This window comes from Drosophila suzukii, chromosome 3 (assembly GCF_043229965.1).
Source record: "Drosophila suzukii chromosome 3, CBGP_Dsuzu_IsoJpt1.0, whole genome shotgun sequence".
Taxonomy (NCBI): Eukaryota; Metazoa; Arthropoda; class Insecta; order Diptera; family Drosophilidae; genus Drosophila; species Drosophila suzukii.
This window is the reverse complement of record NC_092082.1, coordinates 77,259,487-77,286,262: the sequence shown is the minus strand read 5'-3', so window position 1 is coordinate 77,286,262 and position 26,776 is coordinate 77,259,487. Positions and strand designations below refer to the sequence as shown.

Below are 26,776 nucleotides of genomic sequence, written 5' to 3'. Positions count from 1 at the left end.
GTTCTTGAATAGCAATCTAAAGAAAATTAATAAAATAATAGATAGTTCTAGTTTTACAACTGCTATAACTATTAGTTATAAAAATTGTCAACCAACCTACAATTTATTTTCTATAAAAATGATATTATTCTTAAAATCTTTTGTACCATATAGAACTCATTATATCCCAACCATCCTAACCATCCATCATCTATCTCTATAAACTGCCAGGTTATCTCATCTTCCTTCGGCTAGCAACCAATGAAAAGCAGCTTTAAGGCAAACATTTAACCGCGAACGGGCATTATGGCCGCCAAACTCTTCCCCCAGATAAGAAAGCGGACTTTAAGCCCCTCGGAAATTGGTGGAAAACAAAGTAGAACGCACTTTAAGGCGGCCAGCCAACCAGAGAGGCACCCGGCTAAGATAAACAGCGGCAAAAACTTATTTCGGGGTGGAGACTCGTTTTAAACAAATTGCTAAAAAAAGTTCGGAACCCAAAGAAAAAAGTCAGGCGATAAAGAATCTTAACGGTAAAAGTATCTAACAGATGCGCCCAACGGCGAGCTAATAAGAGCAAACGGGTTCTAGTTGGACGAGTGCTTGGAGTGGGTTTCGTTGAGTGCAGAGCGCTCAAAGAGAGAGAGAGGGAGAGGGAGAGGGAGAGCTAGAGAGAGCAGGAGCAGTGGTGGTGGTGGTGGTGGTTTCCCCCAGTGGTGGTGGCAAACCAGCCAAACGCGTCGAAGGTCTTGCCCCACCAACGAGAGCGAGTGAGAGCGGCGATTTCACTCATTCGAGTGGCATATGGGAAAACCCAGCAGAGTGAGACGTGCAGCAGCACTGCCCAATTGAGCCGAGTATGGGGAGCGGAGAGAGATTTGTGTGATGTGTCGTTAGGTCGAAACGGTCGAGTCGAGTCGGGTCGGGTCGTGTACCTTTTGCCACGAATGTTGTGCCAGTCAGGCTCTAAAAGGCCTTACGAGAACAGCTGAGATTTCGCTGCTCCGCATGACGCAAAGATACTGAAACTGAAAATTGAAATTCTCCAAGTCTTTAAGATATCATATCTCGTGTGTGCGCCGAGCGGGAAATTCATAAGCAAAAAAAAAATAAGAAAAGAAAAACCAAGTGTTCTGTTAGTGAATTCCAAAGCTGAAATGCTATTAGCATATGCAGCCTTAAAAATAAATAATAATTTTTAACAAAAAGAAGAGATAAAGCTGACATATAATTTTGGCTAACAAACGAAATAAAAGGATAAGAGCGGAAGACTCTGCCCCATACAAAAAGTGTGAACCGTACTCAGTGCGTACAAAGTGTATTCCAGCAATTATCCCACGTGTTCCGACCCGGCCGCCAAAATTATTACGCACAATTCGCTGAGCGTGTACGGCGGCGGCGTCATGTGCGCCTCCCCGTCCACGGCTCCCGGCTTCTTCAATCCGCGCCCGCAGTCCGGCGCGGAGCTGTCGGCCTTCGACCTCGGCCTGTCCCGCTCGATGGGGCTGGGCGTGGGTGTGCCGCCGCACAGCGCCTGGCACGAGCCGCCGACCTCGCTGGGCGGTCACCTGCATGCCGCGTCCGCGGGTCCGGGCGCCACCGGCGGCAGCGTGGCGACGGGAGGCGGCGGCACCACCCCCAGCAGCGTGGCCAGCCAGCAGTCGGCGGTGATCAAGCAGGATCTGTCCTGCCCCAACCTCAATCAGGCGGGATCAGGAGGTCATCATCCTGGGATCAAAGAGGATCTCTCCAGCCTTCCCAGCGCCAATGGCGGATCCGCCGGTGGCCATCACTCTAGTGGGGGTTCGGGTTCCGGTTCGGGTGTAAACTCCGGCCACGGCTCCGACATGCTGCCCCTGATCAAGGGCCATGGCCAGGACATGCTGACCAGCATCAAGGGACAGCCCACCGGTTGCGGCAGCACCACGCCCAGCTCCCAGGCCAACAGCTCCCACTCGCAGAGCAGCAACAGCGGATCCCAGATCGACAGCAAGCAGAACATCGAGTGCGTCGTCTGCGGCGACAAGAGCTCCGGCAAGCACTACGGACAGTTTACCTGCGAAGGTGAGTGCACTGAGAGAAATTATATTATAAACAGGGAAAATGTTAAAAAGGAACCTTTATAAATGAGTTGCATCCTAGAAAACATAAGGAAAAAATTCTGGAAAGGCTCCCCGTGTTTTAAATTTTAAAAATATTTTTTAAAATCCAGTGATAAAAAATATATTTTTAAATTCTAGAAAGGCTTTACCAAAATTTTGTTGCTAAAGGGAATTCCAGTTCCGATCGTGTTAGATAGCTAAACAGCTAATAGATAGGGATTTTAAGTATATCGAAGAACGAGTTCAAGTACCATCACTGCCTTAGAATTTTTTTTTATATTTTGACAGCTAAAAAAATCAAACATTAATATTTTCTAACCCAAATGTCAAATGCCAATGTATACATTTGGCATCTTCTTGCGGACCATCATAACAACCGTTTTTTCAATGCTGAGTAGCGATCTTACCGCCAAGGTGCAATTGGGGGTCAATTGATTTCGTACTCGGGTTCGAACTGGGGATGACCAAACAGAAAATGGCCAACTCAACGTAATAGAAAGCGGGCACAAAAGCGTGCCTGCCAGCCGCTGATTTTTGACAGTTTCGGTGAATTATGGCAGTTTGATGAGTTGGCAATAAACCCCTGGCCAGGTGTGGGTGTGTGTTGGAATGGGAATCGGACTGGTAATTCTTCCCATGGCCATGCAAATCTTGGCGGGAGCTGCGGATGCACCTGGAATGGCAATGAACCCCTGTGCCATCCATCCCATGCAGCCAAACCTAGTTAGTTGATCGGGCCCCAAATCGTGTAAAAATGTTTTTACGAGCCAAAAATACATTTATGATCGAAACGATAGTTTTGTTACTTAGCCCCAGCCAAGTTTATGTTTGCACAATAGCTCACTGTCGTCTGTTTGTTGATATATATTTGTGTATGACCATAGTTTAACCACCAAAGTGGTTATAAAACAAATTACAAACTTTCCCAGAAACGCAGATACATTTGCATCTTCTGGTCAGCATTCCGTTACACTAGAAGAACCAGCTCGAGAGCTCTTGAAAAATACACACATAGCGATCCGGGCACGCACTCAGTCTTATCGTCAGATAAAAATTATTATCTAAATAAAATACGGTCCGTGCTTTGTCCTAAGCCAAACAATTGTTGTGCAAACATGCAAATTGTGCGGCGGCTGCTAAATGAAGCGCCCACCTTCTTATTGTCTCTATGGGATATGGAAAAAGGGGAACCTCACCTGGAGTTCCGGAGGGGGAGGGTAGCAGATGGGTAACTGCATTCAGAGATAGAGGGAGATAGGCTGTGGCATTTAGTGCAGCTTGAAGTTGAACTTGTCATACTCGTATCTCTTCAAATGTTCTGGCACTGGAGCACAGTGACTGCGACTATGACTGGGCAGGCACAGTGGGCCTGTATCTGCAGCCAGATGCTCCTCAGCGATTCCCAAATACTTGGCACCACGATGGCTCCCACTGTTCGTTCGCGGTCGCTGCTATTATTATTAATCACCGAGCATTTTGTACGCATGCGCAACCCACAACAGCAACAATCAGGAGATATGCGGCTCTGTGACCGCCTCGTTGCATTCTGAAGGTGTTTCCCCAATTCCCCCTAGATGGTATGGCATACTGTACCGCCGTATGTAGTGCATGGGTACGAGTATCTCTCGGTTGTGTTGCCTGTTGGCCTGATGATGTTGCCACGATAGCAATCTATTTTGTTCTATGCAATCGCCAGACGAAGCTGTAGCTGCGGCTTCGAGTTTGGCTTCACTCAAATGCTGGCGAAATAAAACGTAGGAAAATCATAATAAAGCGCATAGAGCCCATATCATTGCCGGCGTTTTCAGGGTTTTATTTTTTTTTTCTTGTTTATTTCGCTGAACCCCAGAATGGTCGGGTCCTTTCAGCTGATTCACTTCGAGGTGCAGATACTTTTTGTGTGGCTCTTAAAAAGAAAGATACTTCGCGGCAACTCGTTTTGGTTTTGGGCTGTCTGAGCTCTGAACTCTTGTTGGTGTGTGTTTGTGTGTGCTCACTTGTCCGTCTGTCTCGAGGTCCCTTCCGTCCTTCAGTCCGTCCGTGGGTCCACATGTCTATCCGTATGTCCAGTTTCCAGGTTCCAGGAGGGCACACGGCCAGCTTTCGGGTATGTGAACTTATGCCAAGAAGACACCCCGCCAACCATCGTAGCTGCAAGATTAATTGTAGCTTATGCGTGTTGTCTGCGCCCCGGCCCCTTTCCCTGTTTTTAGAAGAAGTACCCCTGCCCATGTCCTCCCATTGTGGTGGCAACTTGTTTGATTTCGCGCCCAGCTGTTGGTGAAATTGGGAGGACGAGCGACCAAAAGTCTTGCACTCGTCAGTAGGCATGGTAGTAACCTTTAGCCGACTCGAAAAGTCACGGTTTAGTGGCGGTTGAAAAATGTGCGCTGATAAAAGTGCCTCGATAATATTAATGATGAGTGCCTGGCTCTAATGTGGCAAGACCCCTTTCCTCCTTTTGCCTGCCCCCTGCATTGCCTATTAATTTGGCTATTTGTCATGGCTATTAGTGGCCAAAAAGCTGAGATTTCTGGTATCTGTTTGGTTGCGCTGCTGAATCATTAATCAGTCAAGCTTGCACAAAATATTACCGCCACATTTTCCAAGAACCCAATTGAATTTCCAATTTTGACAAGAAAACTATCTCAGCGCCCATGTCAAGAGTGAATTAGCATAACTTAAAAGCCAGCGCACATGACAATGCTATATAAATTTTGCGAAAAATTACCGCCACTACTAAGTACCTGGCATGCAATTAATTAAAACAAACATCAGCTAAGCAGAGCAGGACCGAATTGAGTTAGGAGCTGCGGCCCACAAGAGTCGAGAGACCATAAAGAGCTGTAAAAAATTGCCATCCCAACTAATTGTTAAGCGCCAGCCGAGCCCATTAGCTGTCACAAATAATGTGTGTGAAGTGCAGCCGCCGGCTACAGATTGTCAACTCTGAGCAGCATAAATAATCCCGACTCGAGTTGTTCCATTTGTGGGTACATTTTCCGCGAACGAGCTTACATCAAACTCATTTAAATAGATTCCCACGTTGGGCAATTAAGACCCAGAACCCCCAGAAATCCCAAGCTCAGGCTCCCAATCCCAGGGATTTTTTTTTCAGTTCCGAAATGTCCGAAATTTTTGATGTCGCTTGGTCAGTATATACATATATGCTGTGTATCTTTGTATCTTTTCTTCAAGGGAAGAATCGCATTTCCTCTGTCTTCTTCCTTTGTGCAGAATTGTATTCAACATGTGTGGCTTTTTAATTAACTTCATTATGATGTGGGCAAATAACTTGAGATTGGAATAAAGAAGGGGAAAATAAAGAAAAGATTTCTAAATAAATATATAATATTTTTTAAAAATACCTACTATTAATAGGTTAATAACCAATAACATCTAGATTTATTTCGCATTAATTTGCTTTGTGAAAATATCTTGCCTTTTCACTTTGCACCTCCTGACAATCTGTTAAATGGCGCTCTTCTGAAATTCTCGTTTCGCTGTGGAAATTCATTCCACTTTGAGCATTTAACAAAAGCCAAACATAAATCAATTTGCTGTCTGTGATACGACCTGCCCCTCCCCCTCGCAGAGCAAAGTAAAAGCAACAAAGTAAATACGAATGCAGAAAATTAACAACGCCCACCGAACATTGCAATTTATGACGCTGCAGTTTTGGGCATATATATATTTTTCGGGGGGAATGGGCGTGGTCATAACGCCCAGAGCAGCGGATTTCTTATTTATTAATTAGCAAGAGGCGAAAATAAATTCGAGGCTTGTATTAAAAATTTGCATTTAGCGGTACGAGAACCACTTTACCCCGGGGGCCCCGAGTCAATTTCTTGCCCATAACATATATCAAATAAATCGCCTTTTGATAAACATTTATAACTTCCGTGCGATTTGCAGTCTGCGCTCATATGATTTACAACTCGGTAGCTCTTTGTGGGGAAAATAACTTATGGCCTCGATATTTATTTTGACAAATTTTTATGTTTGCACTGGCAAATATCCCCGGACATTTATCGGGTTAACGACGCTGTCACAATAATCATACTTATAGGCCAGCTTTGCGCATTGCCCAACGTTGTGTCAACATTAATGAGCCCAGAGCTGAACCCTTCATTAAAGGCAGCCAAAGGAAAATCACCAAAAACAAAAGTTAATTGTACAGATATTGCCGAGACAGAAGAAACAAACAAACTGGGTGAAAAAAGAAAAACAACTGCAAGCTGAAAACTGCAAACTGCAGGCAGGCAGACATTGTAATCATTAAAAGCTGGCTTGTACTACAAATCGTTGTACTTAGAAGAAATGTTCGAGCCAATAAAGCAGCTACCTAGCCCCCTGTCTCGAAGACCAGTCTACCGATCCCGATCCCAATTCCGAAACCAAACGGAGCTCTCTCAAAATGAGGCGCAAAAAATTCATCCTGACACGATGCGATTTCGAAAAAGGCCCCCGAAATAAAAGAGAGTCTTTGGGTCTGGGGTAAGGAAATCGTGAACTACCGACTTGATCCGCTTTATAATGTAACGGTTTAATTAATTATGTTAAGCCCGGCATCTCGAACATTGGGCTTTGGGCCACAATGGCTTTGCTGGCTTTCTGGCTTCCCTGATTTTCTGTTGCCACTTCATGCGCAATTTTCGTTTTCAACCGAGTTCGGCTAATCGATCAGGCCCAACGAAATGCTGCCGGCACGTTTTCTGTGCATCTTCGAGGGCCCCAAACAGACCAACTTGCACTTGCAACTCGGCTAGCTAGAACTTGGCTTTACACTCCTACCTTTAACCATAAAGGCCTGGCCCAGAAGTACCCGTACCTCGTACATGACCTGGGCTTAAAGAACCCGACTGGCCGCATATTTTCGCATAGCATCAGTTAAATCAAAGCCAAATCGCTTATCTAAGGCGGCATTTTCTTTGCGCGATTTTCTCTAAGGCAACGTGACATATGGAAGATGCAAATGAAAAGCCAGTTAAGAGTGCTCTGGTTCCAGACTTAGGATAGAGATGAAACAATTGCGAAAGTTGGTTCTGGGGGAGCTTCCCAGATTGGCATTTGATTTACAGTTGACCCATATTGGGCCATAAAGTCTGGGGCCCGGTGGGATATCGAGGCATCCACCTGTTCCGTTCCAGGTTTTTATTTTGTGATTTTTCTTTCTTCCACTTTTTTTTTGTTGCCAGAGGCCCCGTTCATAATCAGTGCATTTTGTAGATACCCCAAGTGCATGAGCCGAGTTAGGAGCTTCGTGTCTGTCGGCGGGGGCTGTAATTATGTTTCGGTTGTACCCCAGATATTTTGTCTGGACTTGGCGCTGCCGTTTGTGCTAATTACTTTGACTAGCTGGCTGCTCCGTGTAAGCTTAACATTTAATTATTGCACCTTAATGATGGCCCTCCCCCCGCTGCCCTCTCTGTGTGTGCATTAGTAATTAGAAAATGAGCCAAAGTCAAGGCGACTTTGACTTTGCATCACTCCGTTCTTCAGGTACGACGAGTACTCTAAGTTCTTCGTTCCGCTTCCTCTGGGCCAAGCGATCATTGACCGGAGTTGGAAAATGGAAAATGCGAAAAATGGTGAAAAGTGGGGGCCAAGACCGCGGCCAAGTCCACTGCAATTGATTGGGCCATCTGCCACCCGAGAGAGTGCATGTGCCAAAAGATACAGATACTCTCGCCAGAAGAGACCAGCTAATTTAACGCTTTAAATTGCCCAGCCAAGCGGCAAGGGGATCTCGTGCGGTGCAGATAGCTGGCTCTTTCAGGAAGTTCAATTAATAAAACGCTTAGCTTAGCTTAGCTAAGAACTTAGTTCTCGGAACTTGGATCCCCCCTTCTAACTGTATTGAACGCTTTATGGCGCGTAGCACACGCGAAGCTGAGCTTCCTCTGCAATTAGGTGAAGCGGTAATTGAAACTACCGCAAAGGCAAAAGTAAAGTTGGCTTTAGCTTCGACTAAGCCAAAAAGCCAACCGTTTAAGCCGAAGCCGTAAAAGCGGCCAGGACTGTAGGGCTTCGCGCGGACTTCCCACACTCGTATCTCAGCGCTAGAGCGATCCACCCTTTTTCGGTTATTGATATAACACGATATCCACTCCGCCCCGTCTCAGATTTGGTTTGCGGTATCCGTATCTGAATCCCCATGTACTCGTACTCTTACTCGTATCTTCATCAATAACGACGCGCATCTTTCGCATCGCACAGTCCACTGGGGATCGCTCCTCCCGCTCCGGAGTTAAGATACCCAGATACTCGGGATGGAGCTGCAGCTCTAGATAGAGTTGCGATAGGCGCATATGGGCAGTTTGCCTCTGTTGCAAGTTCTTTTATTTACCTCTGCTTTTCTGGCTTTCTGGCCAAGAAATGCCCGTCCCTCTCTTGCCAACTGGCTAACTCGATGGATGAAAACCAGGCGAGCAGGGGGCCAAAAGGCAACGGTACGTTTTGGCAGAAATCGTGACTTGGTACAATATCGTTATTCGTAGATCATATGGTGTAAAAGCCGGCAGTGTGTGAGTGGGTATTTCTAGATGTGTTCGTAGTTGTCTCTCGGGTTGGTCTCTATAAAAGAGTTGAGAGTGGGGAATAGTAAATGCCCTTTGGTAGAGGAAATTAAACTAGACCAGAGAACTACTCAATCACTGATGTCTTATCAATATTACAGCATATACCATGTGGTATACCACAAAAATGTACTTCAAACCTCCTAAGCTTATTCCATTTTCCCCAATCAATTTATAATACCTATTCCTATTAGTGCATTAAGCCATCGACTTTCAATCAATTTCAATTTGCGGACCACGTTTTGTTTCCATTTCGGTGGGAGGCTGAAGCCACACGATCGCATTGGCAAAAAGCATTGAAAGATCTTTTATAGCCTGTGATCGCATGCTATATAGAGTCGGGGGTGGGGATGGCATAGGATAGGATGGGATAGGATCGAGTCTGCATAAACGCTCAGCGCTTACATATTTTGTTTGATGATGATTTTACAGCTTAAAACGAATTTTATGAGCATATGCCATTGTTTTGAGTTATTGTGAGAAATCTTTTTGGTCTGCTGGCAAAAAAAAAAGGAAAAGACAATGCCTCCTCTATAGGTATATATACTATATACCCCCACCATACGAGACTCTTTATGCAGAAAACGCTGATGCAGAGCCAAGTGATACACATGTTTAGATACGCGTCGGCGACATTAACTTGCCGTGTCGCTGGCTTGTCCTACAACAACACCCAGCTGTGGCCCAAAGCACTTAGCCAAAAGCTGAAGTTGTGGCCGAAACCAAAACCGAAGCCCAACGAGCTATGGCTGATCTGGCCGTCTAGCTTAACAGTAAATTCGTGGCATTCGAGCCGAACTTGAACTTGCTGCCAGTTTTCTTCTTTTATTTTCCCCCTCTTGTTTTTTTTTTTGGTAGGGATGGCTTGGCAGCCAAGATACACTTTGTTAATTGAAAGCCATTAAAGGTAATTTTATGGGAGGCGTTAAGCCATGAAACGTGTAACATGACCATTGACATGGGCATCGGGAAAAGGCGACTTGGATGCGGTCTAGTGCCGGGGAGTTTGTCAAGGAACTGAAGTACAAGTGGTAACAATGCTGGGGTGCCAAGGAATTTGTAGAGCTCTAGTCTAAGTTCTTTAGTCACATATTTAATTCCTGAATTCTTCTCTCTTTCTTCCAGGCTGCAAATCTTTCTTCAAGCGCTCGGTGCGACGCAATCTCACCTATTCATGTCGCGGCAGCAGAAACTGTCCCATAGATCAGCATCATCGCAATCAATGTCAATATTGCCGATTGAAGAAGTGCCTCAAAATGGGCATGCGACGCGAAGGTAAGACACTCGTCATTCTCTTCTATACTACAGTACCAATACCATATGGAAACTGAAAAACAAATGTGTTATTCAGAACAAAGAAATTCAGGCAAACGCTGATGTGTGTTGTGTGGGTCAATTAAAAGTCAAACCCAGAGGCAAACAGAATAAATTAAATCAACGGCAGAAGAACGGAAGTAGAGCATCGCGATGACTAAATGTCACATGCTAGGAATTTCGAACAGCGTCGAACAATTGGGTTCGGTTCGGTGCGGATCAGTTGAGTTATTGGGGTGCCAGGAACTATGTATGCCAGATCAGGCCAAGAGTTGGCACCCATGGGGCCCGTTAAATTCACATTTTACTTACAGCTTAAAGTATAGTTAGCCAAAGACAATTAGGCCCCCCAGTGACCCCCAAGATCAAATGCAAACTTGTCCAATCGCCAATAGTTCATAATTACAATGAAGCCGAGCGCGAGTACACTGCGCGAAACGCAATGCAATTGATCAGCTAATCAAATGCAGCCCAATGTGTGTAACTAATTTGTAAGCACGGCCAAGCCAAATATTTGGCATACTTGGGTGAGACCCGTTTTCCTGCAATGATTGACTGATTGACTGAGTGACTGGGAGACCAACTGACAGATTGTCGGCCCGCCAATGGCCAGTTACACTTGTCAGCATTAACAATTAGCGTCTGTCAGGGAGTCGCAGATACAAAAGATAGAGACTGACTGCAGTTAGCGGACGCTAAGCTGTTATTATTTGCACTAATATTGACAGGTTTTTCGCAAAATGCTAATAGCCAGCAGCAATGGCAAAGGCAAAAAAAAAACAACGGCAACGGCTACAGATGTCTGTACGGTGTACAGTGTACACATCGATTTGGGTTAAGAACGAAAACGTTAATTTATGGCGACTATGGGCAATTAAAATGCAGCTACAGCCTCCTCTCAATGCACTTGTAATTAAATGAATATAAACATTTATTTAGTCGCCGACGGATTGTGAAAAAAGCATTTCAAATTTACCTAAGTCAAGACAAGTTTTTGGCTAATGACACAGTCGTAACCCAGCTCTACCGATCTACCTGTTAGGCCCATTAAATCTGCTATTTCCTCACCCTGTACTTGCCCCAGAACTCGTTAAACGCAAAAGAGTTCAACACCTTTTGCCACATTCTGGAGTTGGGTTTTTGAGTATTTCTGTTTTATATTCCTCAGTTGAGTCACATTTCTTTAATGACAAGTTCTGCGTAAAACTAGTCCCTCGCTATCAAAGCTGAGAAATCGTGAGAAAATCACAATTCTGCATAGGCGGTTTCCTTCGGTTTTACCCTCTTTATGGTACTTAGCTGCGAAGCGGGACAAAGGTTGTGCCTGGAACGACCCTGGGTCAAGAAATTGTACGGGTTTGGCGCACAAAAAGCCTCACAAAACCTGAAAAAACAACATCAAATCGGTGTTCCGGGTCGCTCTAATTAAATTGCAGTGTCAATTGGTCAAGGGAAGTGGGATGGGATGGGCGGCTGAGGAACTGGTAGCTAAAGTTCTGCTTTTCCTGCACAAAAACTAGTTTTATAGGGGTAGCAAAATTATGTAAAATAAATTCGGATTTATTATAGATTTTTAAAGGGATTGTAAAAGGGAACTGGTTTGCCATTCGACCTCTTGCTCGTGAACTTTGACCAAGGAAATTCCACTGGTTGCAATCAACACCTGCATTCGCTCGATTTTGGGGCTTGGTCGAACGCATTTCTGGGCAGACAATGGCCGGGGTTAGTTCGAGATACTTGGCTGGTTAGGAAAGTGGGTCAGCAAAAGGTTTCTCCACCAACACCTCCATGGCCAGATGGAAACTCCACACCTTTTCAGCCAGACAAACACACATCCTATCCTGGGATAGGCACACCTAGAGCTCAGTCATAATCTGGCCAACGCAATCGAAGCCTTGGGCCTCTAAAACAAAGTAATGGCAAAAATGCACAAGGCATTATTATTATTATTGATCGAAGCTCGATGGTGGTGCAGCTGGAAGTGGAACTGGAACTGGATTCCAAGATCTCTACCTGGGGAACTGGCTGTGGGCAAAAACGTAACGTCTTTCTGATTTCGGAGGAAGCGAAAGCGAAAGTCCGCACAATGGACATATCCTGAAAATCCCTTTCTGTCCCGGGTTCCGAAGGTGTTTGTTTATTGCCTTTGCCGGAGCAATTAAGCCGGGGGTTGCACCACCCGAACCAGTTGACCACTGTCCATCCGCTGGAGGAGAGAGCGGGATGGGGACACTTATTTACACAATACATTTGCGTAATTATAATATCCGCTATAGGGTGGGATATACGTAGGATACCGTAGGACCTCTGTCTGCCGAATGCACTTGGTGATCTATGACGGCAAACCGGTTCCCTGGACAGTGTCCAGCGCCTTATTTATGCGCCTGGGAAAATATTGCCTGACCACAAGAACAGCGAAGAAGCTAAAAGCTGCTGGCCGCAAAACCCAAAAGGAGAATCTGCCTAAGCCTGTGGTTTTTTTTCTTCTGCCTTAAGATCAGCCTGAGATTACAGCAGCCAAGAAAGCAACACGAAGGGTTTGCAGTTCGGAATGGGTTTTTTTATTTGAGATAATGCTGGCCCCGACTTGCCCTTTCAGCTGATTGCTTAATGAATGAATCTTCCGCCAGCACGTGCTCAAGTTTTAAGTTCCCGCTCACATGTCACATGTAGCTGCCAACACTCGAGAGCGTGTCCAAGTGGCCTCGACTTAACTTGCAGCAGATATTAAGTATCCATATCCACAGATACCTCCGCAGTCATGTCCCTGTCCGAATCCACGTCAATGTCTGGCGAAATGTCGTTTCCGGCCAGAGTTCAAAAGGCCTTTCACTTTCCATTTAGCCGCTCAGTTGTTAAGCATTTACATTGTTAATTATAATGTTTATATATAGCCCCACTGGTTGCGCAAAATAAAACCTGTCCATTATTTTCTTTTCGTACTTGCCTAAAATCTACTGAGACGCTCCCCACATCTGCTGTATCTCCGAGATATTTGTGTGTGTGTATCCCAAGGATGCGTTGAAAGTATTTAGTTGAAATTTGCATATCTAAGCAGTCGAGACAACACAGAAAAAGGGGTTGAAAGGCTTTATAGGGTGGCCGGAAAGTATCTTATGACGATGTCTTGGCCCGCAACAAAGGGAGGTTATTCTGCCTAGAGATCGAGGTGGCCAGATATTCAGATACATTCAGATATATCCAGATAGCGAGCATTGTGAGCTGTGGCAGCTTTGCCAACAGAGCTGAATGCCCCGCATTGTGAGGAGTGTGATGTGGCGGTCAAAATAGGACCAACAAAAGCGAGATTCCTATGAGCAGGGTGTCTGTACCTCTTCTCTGAGGATGGGTTTACGCATTAGTGCTCTAAAATAAGTTTTAGAAGATATGTTCTAGTAAACGAAGACACTACTTACATATAATTAAACAGACCTACTCCAAAGCATACATGTTTTTAAGGCTACTTCTTGGTTTCTGTAACACCCATTCTTTCTTTTATAGTAATCCCTAGTGTTATGCAACCTATCTAATCCCAATATCCTTTTCTTCTCCTTCCAGCTGTCCAACGTGGCCGCGTTCCCCCTACACAGCCCGGTCTGGCCGGCATGCATGGTCAGTACCAGATCGCCAACGGGGATCCCATGGGCATCGCCGGCTTCAACGGGCACTCGTACCTCAGTTCCTACATTTCGCTGCTCCTGCGGGCGGAACCGTATCCCACCTCGCGATATGGCCAGTGCATGCAGCCCAACAACATCATGGGCATCGACAACATCTGCGAACTGGCCGCCCGACTGCTCTTCTCGGCAGTTGAGTGGGCCAAGAACATACCCTTCTTCCCGGAACTCCAGGTGACCGACCAGGTGGCCCTGCTCCGGCTCGTCTGGTCGGAGCTGTTCGTCCTGAACGCCAGCCAGTGCTCCATGCCGCTCCATGTGGCCCCGCTACTGGCCGCCGCCGGACTGCACGCCTCCCCAATGGCCGCCGACCGGGTGGTGGCCTTCATGGACCACATCCGCATCTTCCAGGAGCAGGTGGAGAAGCTGAAGGCTCTGCATGTCGACTCCGCGGAGTACTCCTGCCTCAAGGCCATCGTGCTGTTCACCACCGGTAAGTTGCTGGACATCCTGTACAAGGATGTGCCGGCGCTGCTCACCAAGGTTTCAGCCCTGCTCGGCAAGGGCTCCATGGCGTCCAATGACGATGTCCTGGCCGTGGTGCGTGATCATCTAGACGAGCTGAATCGCTCGGAGATGGAGTCTCAGGCGTCGCAGCAGGCTCCGCTCCACCTGGCCGCCTTCATGAAGAGCGTTGCTGGTGTTGAGGCTGCAGTGCAGCAGGCGGAGCAGGCTCAGGCTCCTACCTCCTCGGCCTCCGCCTCCACCTCCGCCTCTGCTCCTCTGGTTCCCTCCGCCGGCAGTGCCTTCAGCAGCTGCCAGGCCAAGTCCGGTGGTTCGGAGATGGATCTGCTGGCCAGTTTGTATGCCCAGGCCCAGGCCACGCCCCCAAGCAGTGGGGGAGGCGACGCCTCTGGGCACAACAACAGCAGCGGGCTGGGCGCCTCGCTTCCTACTCAATCGCAAAGCGGTTCGTCCTCCCGCAACCTAACCGCCTCGCCGCTGAGTACTTCGCTGGCAACCACTCCCGCATCCGCTCCTGCTCCCGCTCCCATTCCCACCTCCTCAGCGAGCCACCTTCCGGTGACCTCCACCTCCACCGCGACCTCCTCCTCATCCTCCCTGAGTGGTGGAGCCTATCAGACGCCCTCGGCTGCGGCGGCGGCGGCTGCCATGTTCCACTACCAAACGCCACCGCGCGCCGCCTTCGGCTCGGCCTTCGATATGTTCCACCACAGCACCCCCTTCGGAGTGGGGGTGGGCCACGCCCATGCCCATGCCCACGCCCTCGCCCACTCGGGTGGCAGTGGCAGCGCGTCCTTCGGCAGCCCCAGCTACAGGTATTCGCCCTATAGCCTGGCCGGTAGTAGATGGCAGTTGTAGGATCTCACAGAAGTCGTATCCCCTTGTACTGTAAATTTACTTGTATCTATAGTGTTAGGAAAACCACCCCTTAAAATCCTCTGTATGTATGTATATGTACTTACTTTAGTGCCTAGAAACTAGCTCTACCTATTTATTGCCTTACACTAAGTATAATTTATTCTAGACGTAATTTCATAGACTAGCCTAGTGAACTTTGCCAAAAAATTTGATAAAACAAAGAATCGACGAGGGAGAAGAGAAAAAAGAATCTTAAGAATATATATAAAGCTGTTGCTGTTAAACCAAAATCTAATCCTGGCCTGTGTTTTTACTCGTTATCGCTTACTAATGCTTTACATCGCTTGTTGACTAATTTTTAGTTTATTATTTATTTGTTTATTTTGGTTTACTAACTCATACTATACTAACATGAACTAACACTGCCTCTTAGCCATGAACTACTTGATGGTTCAACTTTGCAGATTACATATATTTCCAAGTGAGATTCTACTAGCATTTGTTTAAAACAAGTTGGAGTTATTTTGGTTATATTGGATCTACTGTTGATCAAAAGAAATAAGTATAAAACTCTTTAAAATTATATAAACTTGATTTGTTGTAGCATATTTTTGAAAATATTTGAAATTTACGCACAATGATCAATTTGTTTTCATTTCTTTAAGAATATGAAAATAATTTAATCATTGTTATTACTCATTGAAAAAAAAAAGTTAGTAAAATATGATGAAATAGTTTTTATTTCAATCAGCTTAAATGGAATGAAATCCACTTCGTCATACCATTGTATTTCCATATTTACATTTTAAAATTAAAAGGTTCAACATTCCTTAAAAAGAATGAAACCAAATAGCTGTTTTGAAACTACTTGACCCAGAAGGTCTAAACTCAGGGTCAACTAGTTTGAAATCATTTCATAACACAAATAGAACTTTTGAATTGCAATTATACTGGAATAAACCATACAATCAGTTGCCTTAGATTCTTAAAATGATGAACACGTTCTGATTAAGTAATTAAGGCGCACTTCTAACACAAGGTATTGGAATCTATTTATTTTTCAACTCATTGGAAAACTTTTAATTTTGTTGAATTCGTTTCTTCTTAATTTCAGCAAATCTAACAGTTTTCCGTTTCACAAAACATCCATTTATTTAACACTAATCTTTTCACATTTTTATTTCATTTTTTAACAAAAGCTATTCACACAAAAACAAACAAAATTTAATCTCATCCGCACGTGGCAACAAAACTCTGGACTTTGGGATCACACACAAACACACACTGAAACACATGCACACTTATAAATAACACCAGCTTATATGCGAATAATTTAAATAATTTTAAAGCCTTATACCTTATACACACTTATTTTTAGACAATTAGGTTCCACGCGAAATAAATCACTGAAGTTTTGTATGCAAATAGAGTGAACCGAGGTTTTCTTTGACTTTAGCCTAAGCTAAGTTTGCCAGTAAGTGTAAGTTAGCGATTTTAAGATCGGTAAGAGTAGGGGTTATGTAGGGGTTAGGCAGGGGAAAACGGAAATTTTGATTTACTACTCCCCCCTTTTCTCGTGTCGTGTCAACCAGCTGTCTAAATTCACGTCGCAATTGTTTTTCCGCTGATCTGAACTGAGCCCGGCCCAGAGATATCCCAACCCCACTCCTGCTCTTTGTGGCGACGTTTATTGACGTCGAGATACCACATTATGAACATTAATACAACACTCGTTTATGTCGCTTACTTACAAGCCCGACTCCGGTGGACCAATGGACCAAGTCCAGGCCTCGGTTAAACTTGCAATGAAAATAATTTTACCATTTCCAAAACGCTGTGTGTGTCGCTTGGCCAAGCTGCACTGGGAAAAAAGAGGTTAATTCGATATTATTAAAAGGAGAAGATTTATTTAAAGGTTTTAATCAAAAGGCTTTATTGGACCATCTTGTATAATTCATTTTTCTATAAAATTTATAATTTTTGAAAAATTTCAGAGAGTTCTAAGTTGCGTTCTTCTAATTTTCTTTAATGTATAAGGTTTATGTGGAAAAATATTTTTAAAATATTTTCTATTCAAAAAGCGTAGCCTACATTTCTTATCTTCTTATGAGCCCCTTATTATAAGGCATTAAAAACTCGTGGTTTTCGAAATGTAAGAGATAAGGGTCGTTTAGGAAACCTCAATTTACCTTATCAAATAAATTTGCCGATATAGAAATGGAATGATGATAAATTTTAATAGTGTCACTCACTTATTAGTCATTATTCTCAGTTTCGAGGGAATAGGTCTAAGAAAACATTTTCAAACCCACAACTTTCCTCATCAATGCCTTAGATTAACCCCTTTGCATCCCTAGTTTCTCTCCGTGTAAGCCAAGATCAGCTTAGCCCCACTCTTGAGGGGGCGTGTGTGGCGCGGAGTTCGTGGTCTCGCTGGCTGAGACCCTGGACCGACTGGCAAGCTGCAATTGCATTTGAATTGGCTGCATGAGTCCATAAACTGCAGCCGATCAATCGCTGAGCATTCCCCGTTCTCACATCCCCAATCCCCGATCCGCAATCCACAAATACCCATGGTCTGCAGCACCGAAGATTGTGGGAGACGAGACACGATCGCGGTAGTAAAATACCGGGTATAGACTTACTAGATCTTCTGTGGCGCATTGACGACATGTCTGCTCCTCTGGCTGGCAGTGCCCAATGCCCAAAAGCCCATGTTGCCTGGCTGAGAGCTGCTCACCTTCCCCGCCGCGGTGCATCTTCGCCCCCTCTGATTGCTGTCGTTTGTTGCAGTTGTTAGGAGTTGTAGCTTTCATGTCTTGGCCACACTTTTTGACCAACATTCTGTGTGTGTTTTTCGCTTGGCTCCGAGCGGAGTCTCAAATCGTTTTGTGGCGCTCATTGATCGCCTGCGCTACTTTTCCCCTGAAAATTGCCAAGCGACGTGCCTCGAGGCCTGGGACTCGAGACTTGGGACTTGAGACTTGAGACTCTGGCAATTAACAGTAACTTTTGGGCCGGGGCAGACGTCGTTGATTAGAATCATTAAGGGCGCGTTTCGATATTAGGTTTAGCTTTGTCTGCCATCCTTTATAGGAAAATCGAGAGATTGACTGAGAGAGCCTGTGTTTGCCCAAGATTCAGATGCAGTCGATAGAGCGGAACTCCTTGGTCTCCACAGTTGACCCCAAACGACCCCAACCGATCCTTATTAAAACTAAATAAAGTTATAACTGTTTCTGGCGGTCGCCGCACGAACTTCGCGGCCAGAACTGGAGCCATAAAGAACACAAATCTAATAAAATATAATGCAGCAATTCATAATTTTGTTAAACAGTTTGTGGGCCCCAACTCCTGCCTCTACTCCTTTTTCGATATGTCTGCTCGGCTGGTTGGGCAACCACCAACTACTTTACGGTCATTATGCATTTAAAACACGCGGTCACGATCTCTCCCTCGCTGAGTTAGTAACTGCGACGACCCGAAAACCGAAAACTGAAAACTAAAAACCCAAAAAAAAACCGAAAAACCGAAAACCAAATACAAATCGAAGCCAGGCTCGTCGTAGGGTACTGCATAACTACAAGCCGAAAACAGTTAACAAAGCCAAAAAATCAAAGCCCAGAGAGGAGGCTAACCCCTCGAGAAAGCTCCCAACTCTGGTTAGTGCATTTCTCCAGTCCGACCTGGAAGTGGAATGTCTTTCACTTTGAGCATAGCATGCAACTCTTCCAGCATCCCAGCTCCTCGTCATCTCGGCTGCATTTCAATGAAGCCAAAATGTTGTGCCTGGCCTGGCACAGTTTCTTCCTCCTCCTCGGAGGTTATGATTTCCCATTTGGATCTCCCAGATCGTCCGAGCTAATGGAAAGTCAATTGACAATTATGGCCATGGCCAATGAAGTGATTCGCTGAGCCTGCCGGACTGACCATGTCTAATTTGTATCGGCGGAGCTTCACGATTATTACCATTACCTCTGGCTCGTTGTTGGTCGTTGTTTATGAAACCGAATGGTTAATAATGGCTAATTGAATTTCTGTTGCCCCTGGCGACAAATCATTTAGCTTGATTTACGCGCAATTCTCCACGAAATTTATATGATAACTGAGAGGCTCAACGTTTTGCAGTTTAACAGCTTATCCAATCATCAAACAGATCTTGGCCGGGCAACAAGCCATGGTTTTGGCTTTCAACTGACACTCGTCTTTTATGGCCAGCTCGGATTTAAAGTTGCGTGCAGGCCCAGATATTCGGAGAGCCATTAACGACATGCATTTACGGACCAACTGAATGGCAACCAGGCAATCGGATATATGAGCTCAAATCATGATGATATCGGCGGGCAAATGGCAAATGGTCCAATCATTAGCTCAGCTGCAAAATGCTATATATCAGCTGCAGGTCGCCTTGCGTAATAGAGTCCTATATCGTGTGTGCAGTGACTAATTAAGCAAACAAAGTTTCATATGCAATTTCGAAACGCCATTCTCAACGGCAACAACCATTTAAAATGCTTTGAAGCTATGCAAATTTACAAGTGCTGATGGCTAATTTGAATTTCAAACAGTCAGACACCACAAACCATATATATATATATATACAAATATATATGAGTATAAAAAATAGAAGAACCGCTGCCTGTTTTGTTGATGTTTTAACAGCGGCAATTGATAAGCAAACTTTTGGTGCCTGGCAATTAACACTCGACGGCACACGCTGCGTATGCGCAATCTATGTAGCATTGCTGTAATTGTAATTAAATGCCATGGCTAGATGGCATAGTATCGTATCTTATGGTTTTCGCGGGGACAGGGCGTTGTCTTGCGGCTTAATTTTCCCCAATTTAATTAACCCAAGTGTTGTACTCGCTGTTGTTCGGGTTGTTTAGTTGTTCGCTTCTCAGTAGAGCGACTTCAATTGAACATAAATCAAATAGACATGACGTAAGCTCGCAGTTTCGTCATCGATCCGCTGGCCTGTTGTTGCTGTTGTCTTGTGTTCAGTGTGCTTAAACTCAAACTCAACACAAAACCCAATTGAACTGAGCCGTTGTGGGCGTGGCAGCGGCTCATGTTCGGTTATTGGTTTGACGTGACAGGCACTCGAGAGTTGGAAATTTTCTGCCGGCGCCAGGTGAACTGCCCCCAAAAAGAGTATCGACCATGTACTGCATTTGCATCCATAACTGGGAATCTGCAGGTAACTGATTTTTTCCTTTGTTTACCCGTCTTTCAGATGCCTGCGGCCTGTCCGATGTGACGCACATTGAATCCCTGCAAGAGAAGTCGCAGTGCGCCCTCGAGGAGTACTGCCGGACCCAGTATCCCAACCAGCCCACGAGATTCGGCAAGCTGCTGCTCAGGTTGCCATCGCTGCGAACTGTCTCCTCACAAGTAAGTTCATCTCAAGGATAATTGCGGAGAAATGTCATTAAATAAAAGATGATCATATTCTGATCATCAGAAGTTAGGAAGTCATTGGTTAGGGAAATCAAATTGTGTTGAAAGAGAATAGAACTTAAAGAACTCTCACTTGAATTTTAAATTTGAGATCTACATAAATTATATTATATTATTATTCAACAAATATTTTCATATTTCACATTTTTACCTAATGTATGATTTTTTTATACTTCTTAAGAAGCTACCCACAAAGTTCAGATTTTGTAACAATTCATAAACTTTATGATCAGTTTTAATCAAAGAATCACATAAATTTAACTTAACAACTATTATATTGATTTAGTTTTTTAGGAATTGTGAGATTTTTATATCCACCTCTAAAGAAATTGCGATGTTTTAAGAATCCATAAACTTTACTATCATTTAAATTGAAGAAACTATTAAGTAAACTTGTTCCATAAATTATTTTGATGATACATCATTAGTATTTGAAAGTTTCCTATTTTTTTAAAGAATATTATTTTTAAAGTGATATAAGTCCCCAAATTTTAAGTGCATCCCCTAATTTAAATCGTTTTTCTTTTCTTCCTTCTGCTTTTCCCCACCCAGGTCATCGAGCAATTGTTTTTTGTGCGTCTAGTCGGAAAAACGCCAATTGAAACGCTGATACGCGACATGCTGCTGAGCGGCAACAGTTTCTCCTGGCCCTATCTGCCTTCGATGTGACACACGATGTGGCGCCAATTGACAACAACTTGATCATCGGCCGCAGCTGTGGCGGCTGCAACGCTCAACATCAATCCCGGCGGAGGAGGCGGCGGGGGCGGGGCAGGCGGAGTTGGCGGTGTCTCCGGCTGTGGCAGCCACAACGTGGTTGCTGCCAGTCATGACCAGCTCGCCAATGTTGCTGTCATGCAGCCAACATACGGCGGTGGCAGCAGCGGCAGCGGTAGCATCGGCGGTTGCCACAACGGTAACAACGGCAGCGGCGGTGGCGGCGGCGGCGGCGGCAACATTTGCAATCAGCAGATCAACAACTACAGCAATAACAACGGCAGCAATCATATGAGTGCAGCCAGTTTCTTCGGCGGCAGCAACAGCAGCAACATAACGAACAACACCAGCAACAGCAATACCGATTATATGGCCACGCCGACTACCGCTTATGCGACACCAGCGACAGCAGCAACATCCACGGTGAACACCACGACGATGCTGTCTAATTACTGCGATGCCGCGACCATGATGATGGCCGCCGCTGCAGTCAATGCAAATCAATGCCTGCAGCAACACCACCAGCGCATGTTGCTGGCGGGCAGCAGCAGCAGCAACAGCAATAGCAACAGCAACTGCAACAGCAATGGCACAGCAGCAATACCCTCCTCGTCTTCGGCTGGCTCACTGTCATCTGCCTCATCGACGCCAACAGCAACAGCATCTGCAACAGCAACAGCCCCGCAGCAACATCAGCAGCAGCAGCAACAGCAACAATCGCCGCCAAATTTAATCGATATCAGCGAAGTTCCTCTCATTGTGGATGTCAAGTAGTGTAATTATTTATGCATCTAGAAATGGGGCTATAAACCAACCTTGTAGATACCCCGCCCCAGCCCCAAGAAAAAAAAACTAAAACCCAAAAAAAAAAATGTTCAATGAAAAAATGTAAAAAAAGAGGGGGAGAGCCGTGTAGCTTAATTAAATAATTTTCCATTTCTAGCTTTTTGTTGTAACTCTGTACATAATTCCCAGAAGAATTCAAATTTTTCTCTAGGCCGCCCCAGCTGTGTGCAACGAATCTCAGCTGACATATCCCAGAGAACTTCAAAAGTTAAACCCAAAAACTATAAGATGAATGTGTATAATATTTAAATGGCACTGAGTTCTACTTAATTTTTAAACCACAAAAATTTAAGAAAATTGAGAAAAGAAAGAAAAGAGACGACTCCTTAACCCTTGCAAAAGACAAAAACATAAAGATAGTTAAAATATTTATATATGTAATGTAGCATATACACGTATATATACATATATGAATATATAAATGAAACTCTACTCCCAGTGGTTTGCAGAAATATACCAAAAATTTTAAGCTATGTTTACTTGATGTGTGGCAATTTTTTATGTGTGCTTTAGCAATTTTATTTTTACTTTAAGTAAAACTTAAAATTAAATTCGATTCTCGACTGGTTTTCCCCTCTGGAGTGCATCTCAAAGATGCCTCTGGGCGAAGAACCCACATTGTTGGAATATGAATGCAAAATTTAGCAAATTTTTTATTTAGTAACCATTACGAGTAAAAACACAAAATGTTCAGTGCAAGTTTCAGTTCTTAAACGATTTTTTCGTAAGCTTAAGCATTATCTTATTTATGTGTATAGAGTATGAAAGTTTTCTATATTTTGTAATAATAAAAATTTGCGTTTATAATGAACCCTATTTTGTGTTTCATTTTTCAGTTCGGTATCTTTTTCCTTGGGTAAGCACACTATTTCGAAGCAACTGCAGCCAAACTGTAAATAAGAAAAAGTAATCGAAAAGATTTCCCATTGGTTGGAAAAAAATATGCGTGTTAAATAATCATTACCAGAAAACAAGAAATGAATCGAACAAATCGTATGTAAATACAAATTAAGTCTAAATAAATATGAAAACAATTCGATTATTGAATCCATCACGTAAACGCGTGTAAATACAGTTTTAAGAGTGATTCCAATGTTTTTAATAAAGTAATCCTACTGATAACAAATAATGAATGCAGTTGTAATTAAAAAGCAAGTGTCGGCAAGAGTGTGAGTAATCGTGAGTGTTTGAACATGTGTCCTTATCACTGATTGTAGACCCATCACAGTAGAGAGACATCAATATCAGCAGCACACGAAATGATTACTGCGTTCAATGAAATGCATTTAAGTATTTAAGTAGCCTACGAATGTTTGTTTTTCGTTTTTTGATAATTTCAATATTCAAATGGTCTATATGTTGAATAAAATCTCATTTATTACAAAAAACCAAGCAAATATAGAGTTTTTCTTCAAAACAAATATTTTAAAAGGTCGTACTCATCTTTTGAAACCATTTTTTCAATCATCACAATAGCTCTCTGTAATTACAGTAGGGCCTTCAGCTATACATGTGCTGCTAATTTCCCCTGAAATTCCGATCCAAAACCATTTACACACCCCAAAGTGATCTTTAACCCACAAGCACTCATCTGATGACCGCTGAACTAGCGAAACTTTCATAACTTTCCGGGACAACTTCCTCAAACCGGGCGTATGTATATCTGGGCATTAAGCGGTACGTGATGCAACCAAATACCATGTGTTGTCGGAATAAATGCCCAAGTCATGCCGAACCGAAGCACCCACCTCGATGGGCAAAGCCGCACTCGCGGAGGGGGCAATTACCCGAACTGCTCTGAAATTGCCAATAATGAGACATGCAACTTGTGCGCTTAGCCTCTGTAATGGATTGCCGTGGATTGGTATCAATTGCGGGTCAATTCCTCCGGAGCTCTCAGTTCGCCGATCGGGGCTGGGGAATTTCACGCGCCGACAAGATAATCGCCGGGATTCCCTAGTTCGCCCCGGGCAAAAACCCAAGCCCCCTCTCAAGGATCGTGCATTGCAGACAGCGTGTAGCCAGCTCAATTCGAAGTCAAATCAAGTTAAAGCCAGACTTTGGCCAAGGGACCCAGGCAATGGCCAAATTGCCCCGGCCAAATGACAAATTAGATATCGAAAATAACAATTTGATCGAAAGCCGATCGCCACTGCTCCACAGCGAGAGGGAAAAATTACCAAACCCAAATTGGCCCAAGATCCGAAATAAGGAAGGCACTTTGCGGTCGGAGCTTGGAGCTGAAGTTGGAGCGTAGCCAAAGGAGTTGATGAAGGTGTTGATTTGATTACTTTTATGTAAGCCCAGTACCAGTTGGAGTTTTAGTACCAGTCGAAAACCGAAGTCATCGCAATTGCCATCGAATATATTTCACTCTGCCCCCTCTAGGAATCGTGATCGGGGCAATTTCAGATGGATGGATTCGGATTTGGGCTTCAATTGAAGCCGCCTCACCGTACGATCCTCCGAGCTTGAGCAGCTCGGCCGGCATCTAAATGTGAAAAATGATTTGACTTTAATGGCCGCCACTGAGTGATCAGCGGACTGCGATCTGATCATCATCAACCGATCATCCCCAACCTTGGACGAGGTGTTAAGATTTTGTGACCAATTGGCCAAGAAGGTAACGGTTGCTTTCAGTACAGAGTACTACTTCCCCTGGTGCTCCTCATCCCAATCACCCACACTCAGCACTTATTTGCTCTTGAGTACTTGGCTCTAGGCACATGATTGATCCACTGCAGTTGCATTTGCATTCGCACTCGGCTTGTTTTGGCTTCAGTCTTGTCTTGCGGTGGTGGAACGTGGGAATTTGGCTTGAAGAATTGCAATTTTCCGCGCGAGGAGGTGTGTCCGTGAACTATATTTCGTACCACAAAATTGTTGTCTTTAGGATGCCGTAAATGAGCTATGCAAAATTATGCGGAAAATTGTAGAAAATAGCCATTAAATTATTTAGGCAAGCCATTACAAAACTGAGAATAATTTAATACGTTTTAACGGCTTCGAAGTTGGCTTGCGCAAGCTTTTAATATTAGTTGAAATGTTACAGAAACTAAATGGGCAAAGTCTGAGCATAAAATCGTTTTTATAAGTTTCTCAAAGTCTTAGTGATGAAATAATGTGTTACTATATCGCTTAAAGGTCAATAGACATTAGATATTCAACGAGGTTTCATTTCAGTTTCAGTTTATGGAACTCAAAATTTAAGAGAAACTTATAGGAATGTTAACATTTTAAAAAATAAAGAAATATATATTTTTAAAACTTAAAATAACATGTTTAGTTTTGAGTATTACCAATTCAAATATTATTTGTCTAAATAATGAAATGCCTGCCCACATTTAAGTTGACCAGCTATAACTCCATTTTTCCCCACCTTTCACATGCGAAACACGTCCCATGAAAAGAAAGAATAATTATATAAGCCTGCAGCCAGGAGAATGCCCATATGTACTATGGACCAAGTCCATGGTCCTCGATCCGCTGGACATACAAAGCCGTCACAAAGACCCTAAGATATTAGCGGGCATTTTTCAATCCTTTGACGATGGTCAAAATAAAATATTATTTCGCGCGTTAATACGCAAAAATAAGCGGCCAGTTGGGTGGCACGAAATGCCAAGGCCCGGCGAAGCGGGTGGCAGAGACCTCTCCCCGCACCTTCGAATCCCCGTCGCCCATCTGAATATTGCAGAAAAACCGGACTTGAGTTCAGTTTGGGCCAGGAAGGTGTTGTTGGCTGAGAAATTATGATGGGAGACTGCGCCGAGTCTGGTCAATTGCAATGCGAATTTGTGACTCGTTACGAGTCGCGTGGCGGTCTTTGGGGTCAGAAAAGCGGGTTAAGAGGGGGAGGCACTGCGCCATGGGTGGTCCTCGGTCGCCCCTCAAGATGCAAAACGCTTTTGACAATTTGTACTTGTTGGCCCGGCTGCCGTGCGTTATAAATTATCAAATAGAAATAGCTTTCGATTCTCCCTCTGCCATATTTTTTGCGCCTGGCCACTTCGCGAGTGTCTGACAGTGAAGCTAAATTATTTGGCATGCGGTGTGAAATATGTGTAATTGGAAAACAAATTCCAATTGCCTAATTTATGACTTGTGCAAAATGGCCAGAAATTTATTATCTCCCTCAAGGAGCCGGGGGGGTCAAACAATGTCCTGAATGGTTGGGGTTACGATTCATTTGTTACCTTTACTAATTAAATTATGACAAAAGGGAGACTGCGAGAGGGTTGCTCTTGTCCCGGGCCACATGTCCAAAAATGTTCCGGCGTATTCAATTTCATTTTATGTAAATGCTCGTAAATGTGACAAAAAGGCTCTCTGCCGCACACACCACACACAGCACACACACATTTCGGTGACAGATAGGCTGAAAGTTCCATTTCAAAACACGCAGCCAAATTGAAAGGTTCGTTGGGGACTGGACTTTTGCTAATGAAATTGGACACCAACATCGCCCAGGAGATACGCCAGATACGGCTGAGATACAGATACACCAACCCGAAATTATGCAAATCACGGACAAAAAGAGACACGGCGACTGCATATGCAAAATGTTTAACCCTTAATTGGCCCATAAGGCGGACCGACTGTCTCTCACTTAGATATTGCTGACATCGATAGCCATCGCCGTATCCCAGATACTGCAGAACGAGCCAGAGTTGAGGTAAATTTTTCAATTACCCCAAAAACCGACACAAACCAGCTCTGTGGTCTCTCTGATCTGGATCTGTATCCGAATCCGAAGCCAAATCTGATTCCGAATCCAGAT

General features: G+C 44.3%; 2 protein-coding genes across 3 annotated transcripts; both read left to right on the top strand.

Annotated features, from left to right (window-relative positions):
* Positions 1-915: 915 nt before the first annotated feature.
* Positions 916-22,807, top strand: svp (COUP transcription factor 2). Of its 2 annotated transcripts, XM_065865716.2 has the most exons (5): positions 930-2,043; positions 9,785-9,934; positions 13,532-14,083; positions 20,210-20,367; positions 20,986-22,807. In XM_065865716.2, the coding sequence occupies exons 1-5, from the start codon at positions 1,383-1,385 to the stop codon at positions 21,100-21,102; spliced, it is 1,638 nt and encodes a 545-aa protein (XP_065721788.1). In that variant the 5' UTR covers positions 930-1,382; the 3' UTR covers positions 21,103-22,807. The 2 variants fall into 2 exon arrangements, with proteins under 2 accessions (XP_036673766.2, XP_065721788.1); XM_036817871.3 differs by lacking the exons at positions 20,210-20,367; positions 20,986-22,807 and having other exon boundaries at positions 916-2,043; positions 13,532-15,415.
* On the top strand, positions 21,289-21,924 carry LOC139352889 (homeotic protein ocelliless-like). Its single transcript, XM_070995540.1, has one exon. The coding sequence runs from the start codon at positions 21,289-21,291 to the stop codon at positions 21,922-21,924; it is 636 nt and encodes a 211-aa protein (XP_070851641.1).
* Positions 22,808-26,776: the final 3,969 nt, after the last annotated feature.

Excerpts from the sequence above, each read along its gene's own strand:
- svp (XM_036817871.3), top strand. The coding sequence starts at position 1,383 with ATGTGCGCCTCCCCGTCCACGGCTCCCGGCTTCTTCAATCCGCGCCCG. Across the intron at positions 2,044-9,784 it reads CGGACAGTTTACCTGCGAAG|GCTGCAAATCTTTCTTCAAG; the intron begins GTGAGTGCACTG and ends TCTTTCTTCCAG. Across the intron at positions 9,935-13,531 it reads AATGGGCATGCGACGCGAAG|CTGTCCAACGTGGCCGCGTT; the intron begins GTAAGACACTCG and ends TTCTCCTTCCAG.
- LOC139352889 (XM_070995540.1), top strand. The coding sequence starts at position 21,289 with ATGCAGCCAACATACGGCGGTGGCAGCAGCGGCAGCGGTAGCATCGGC.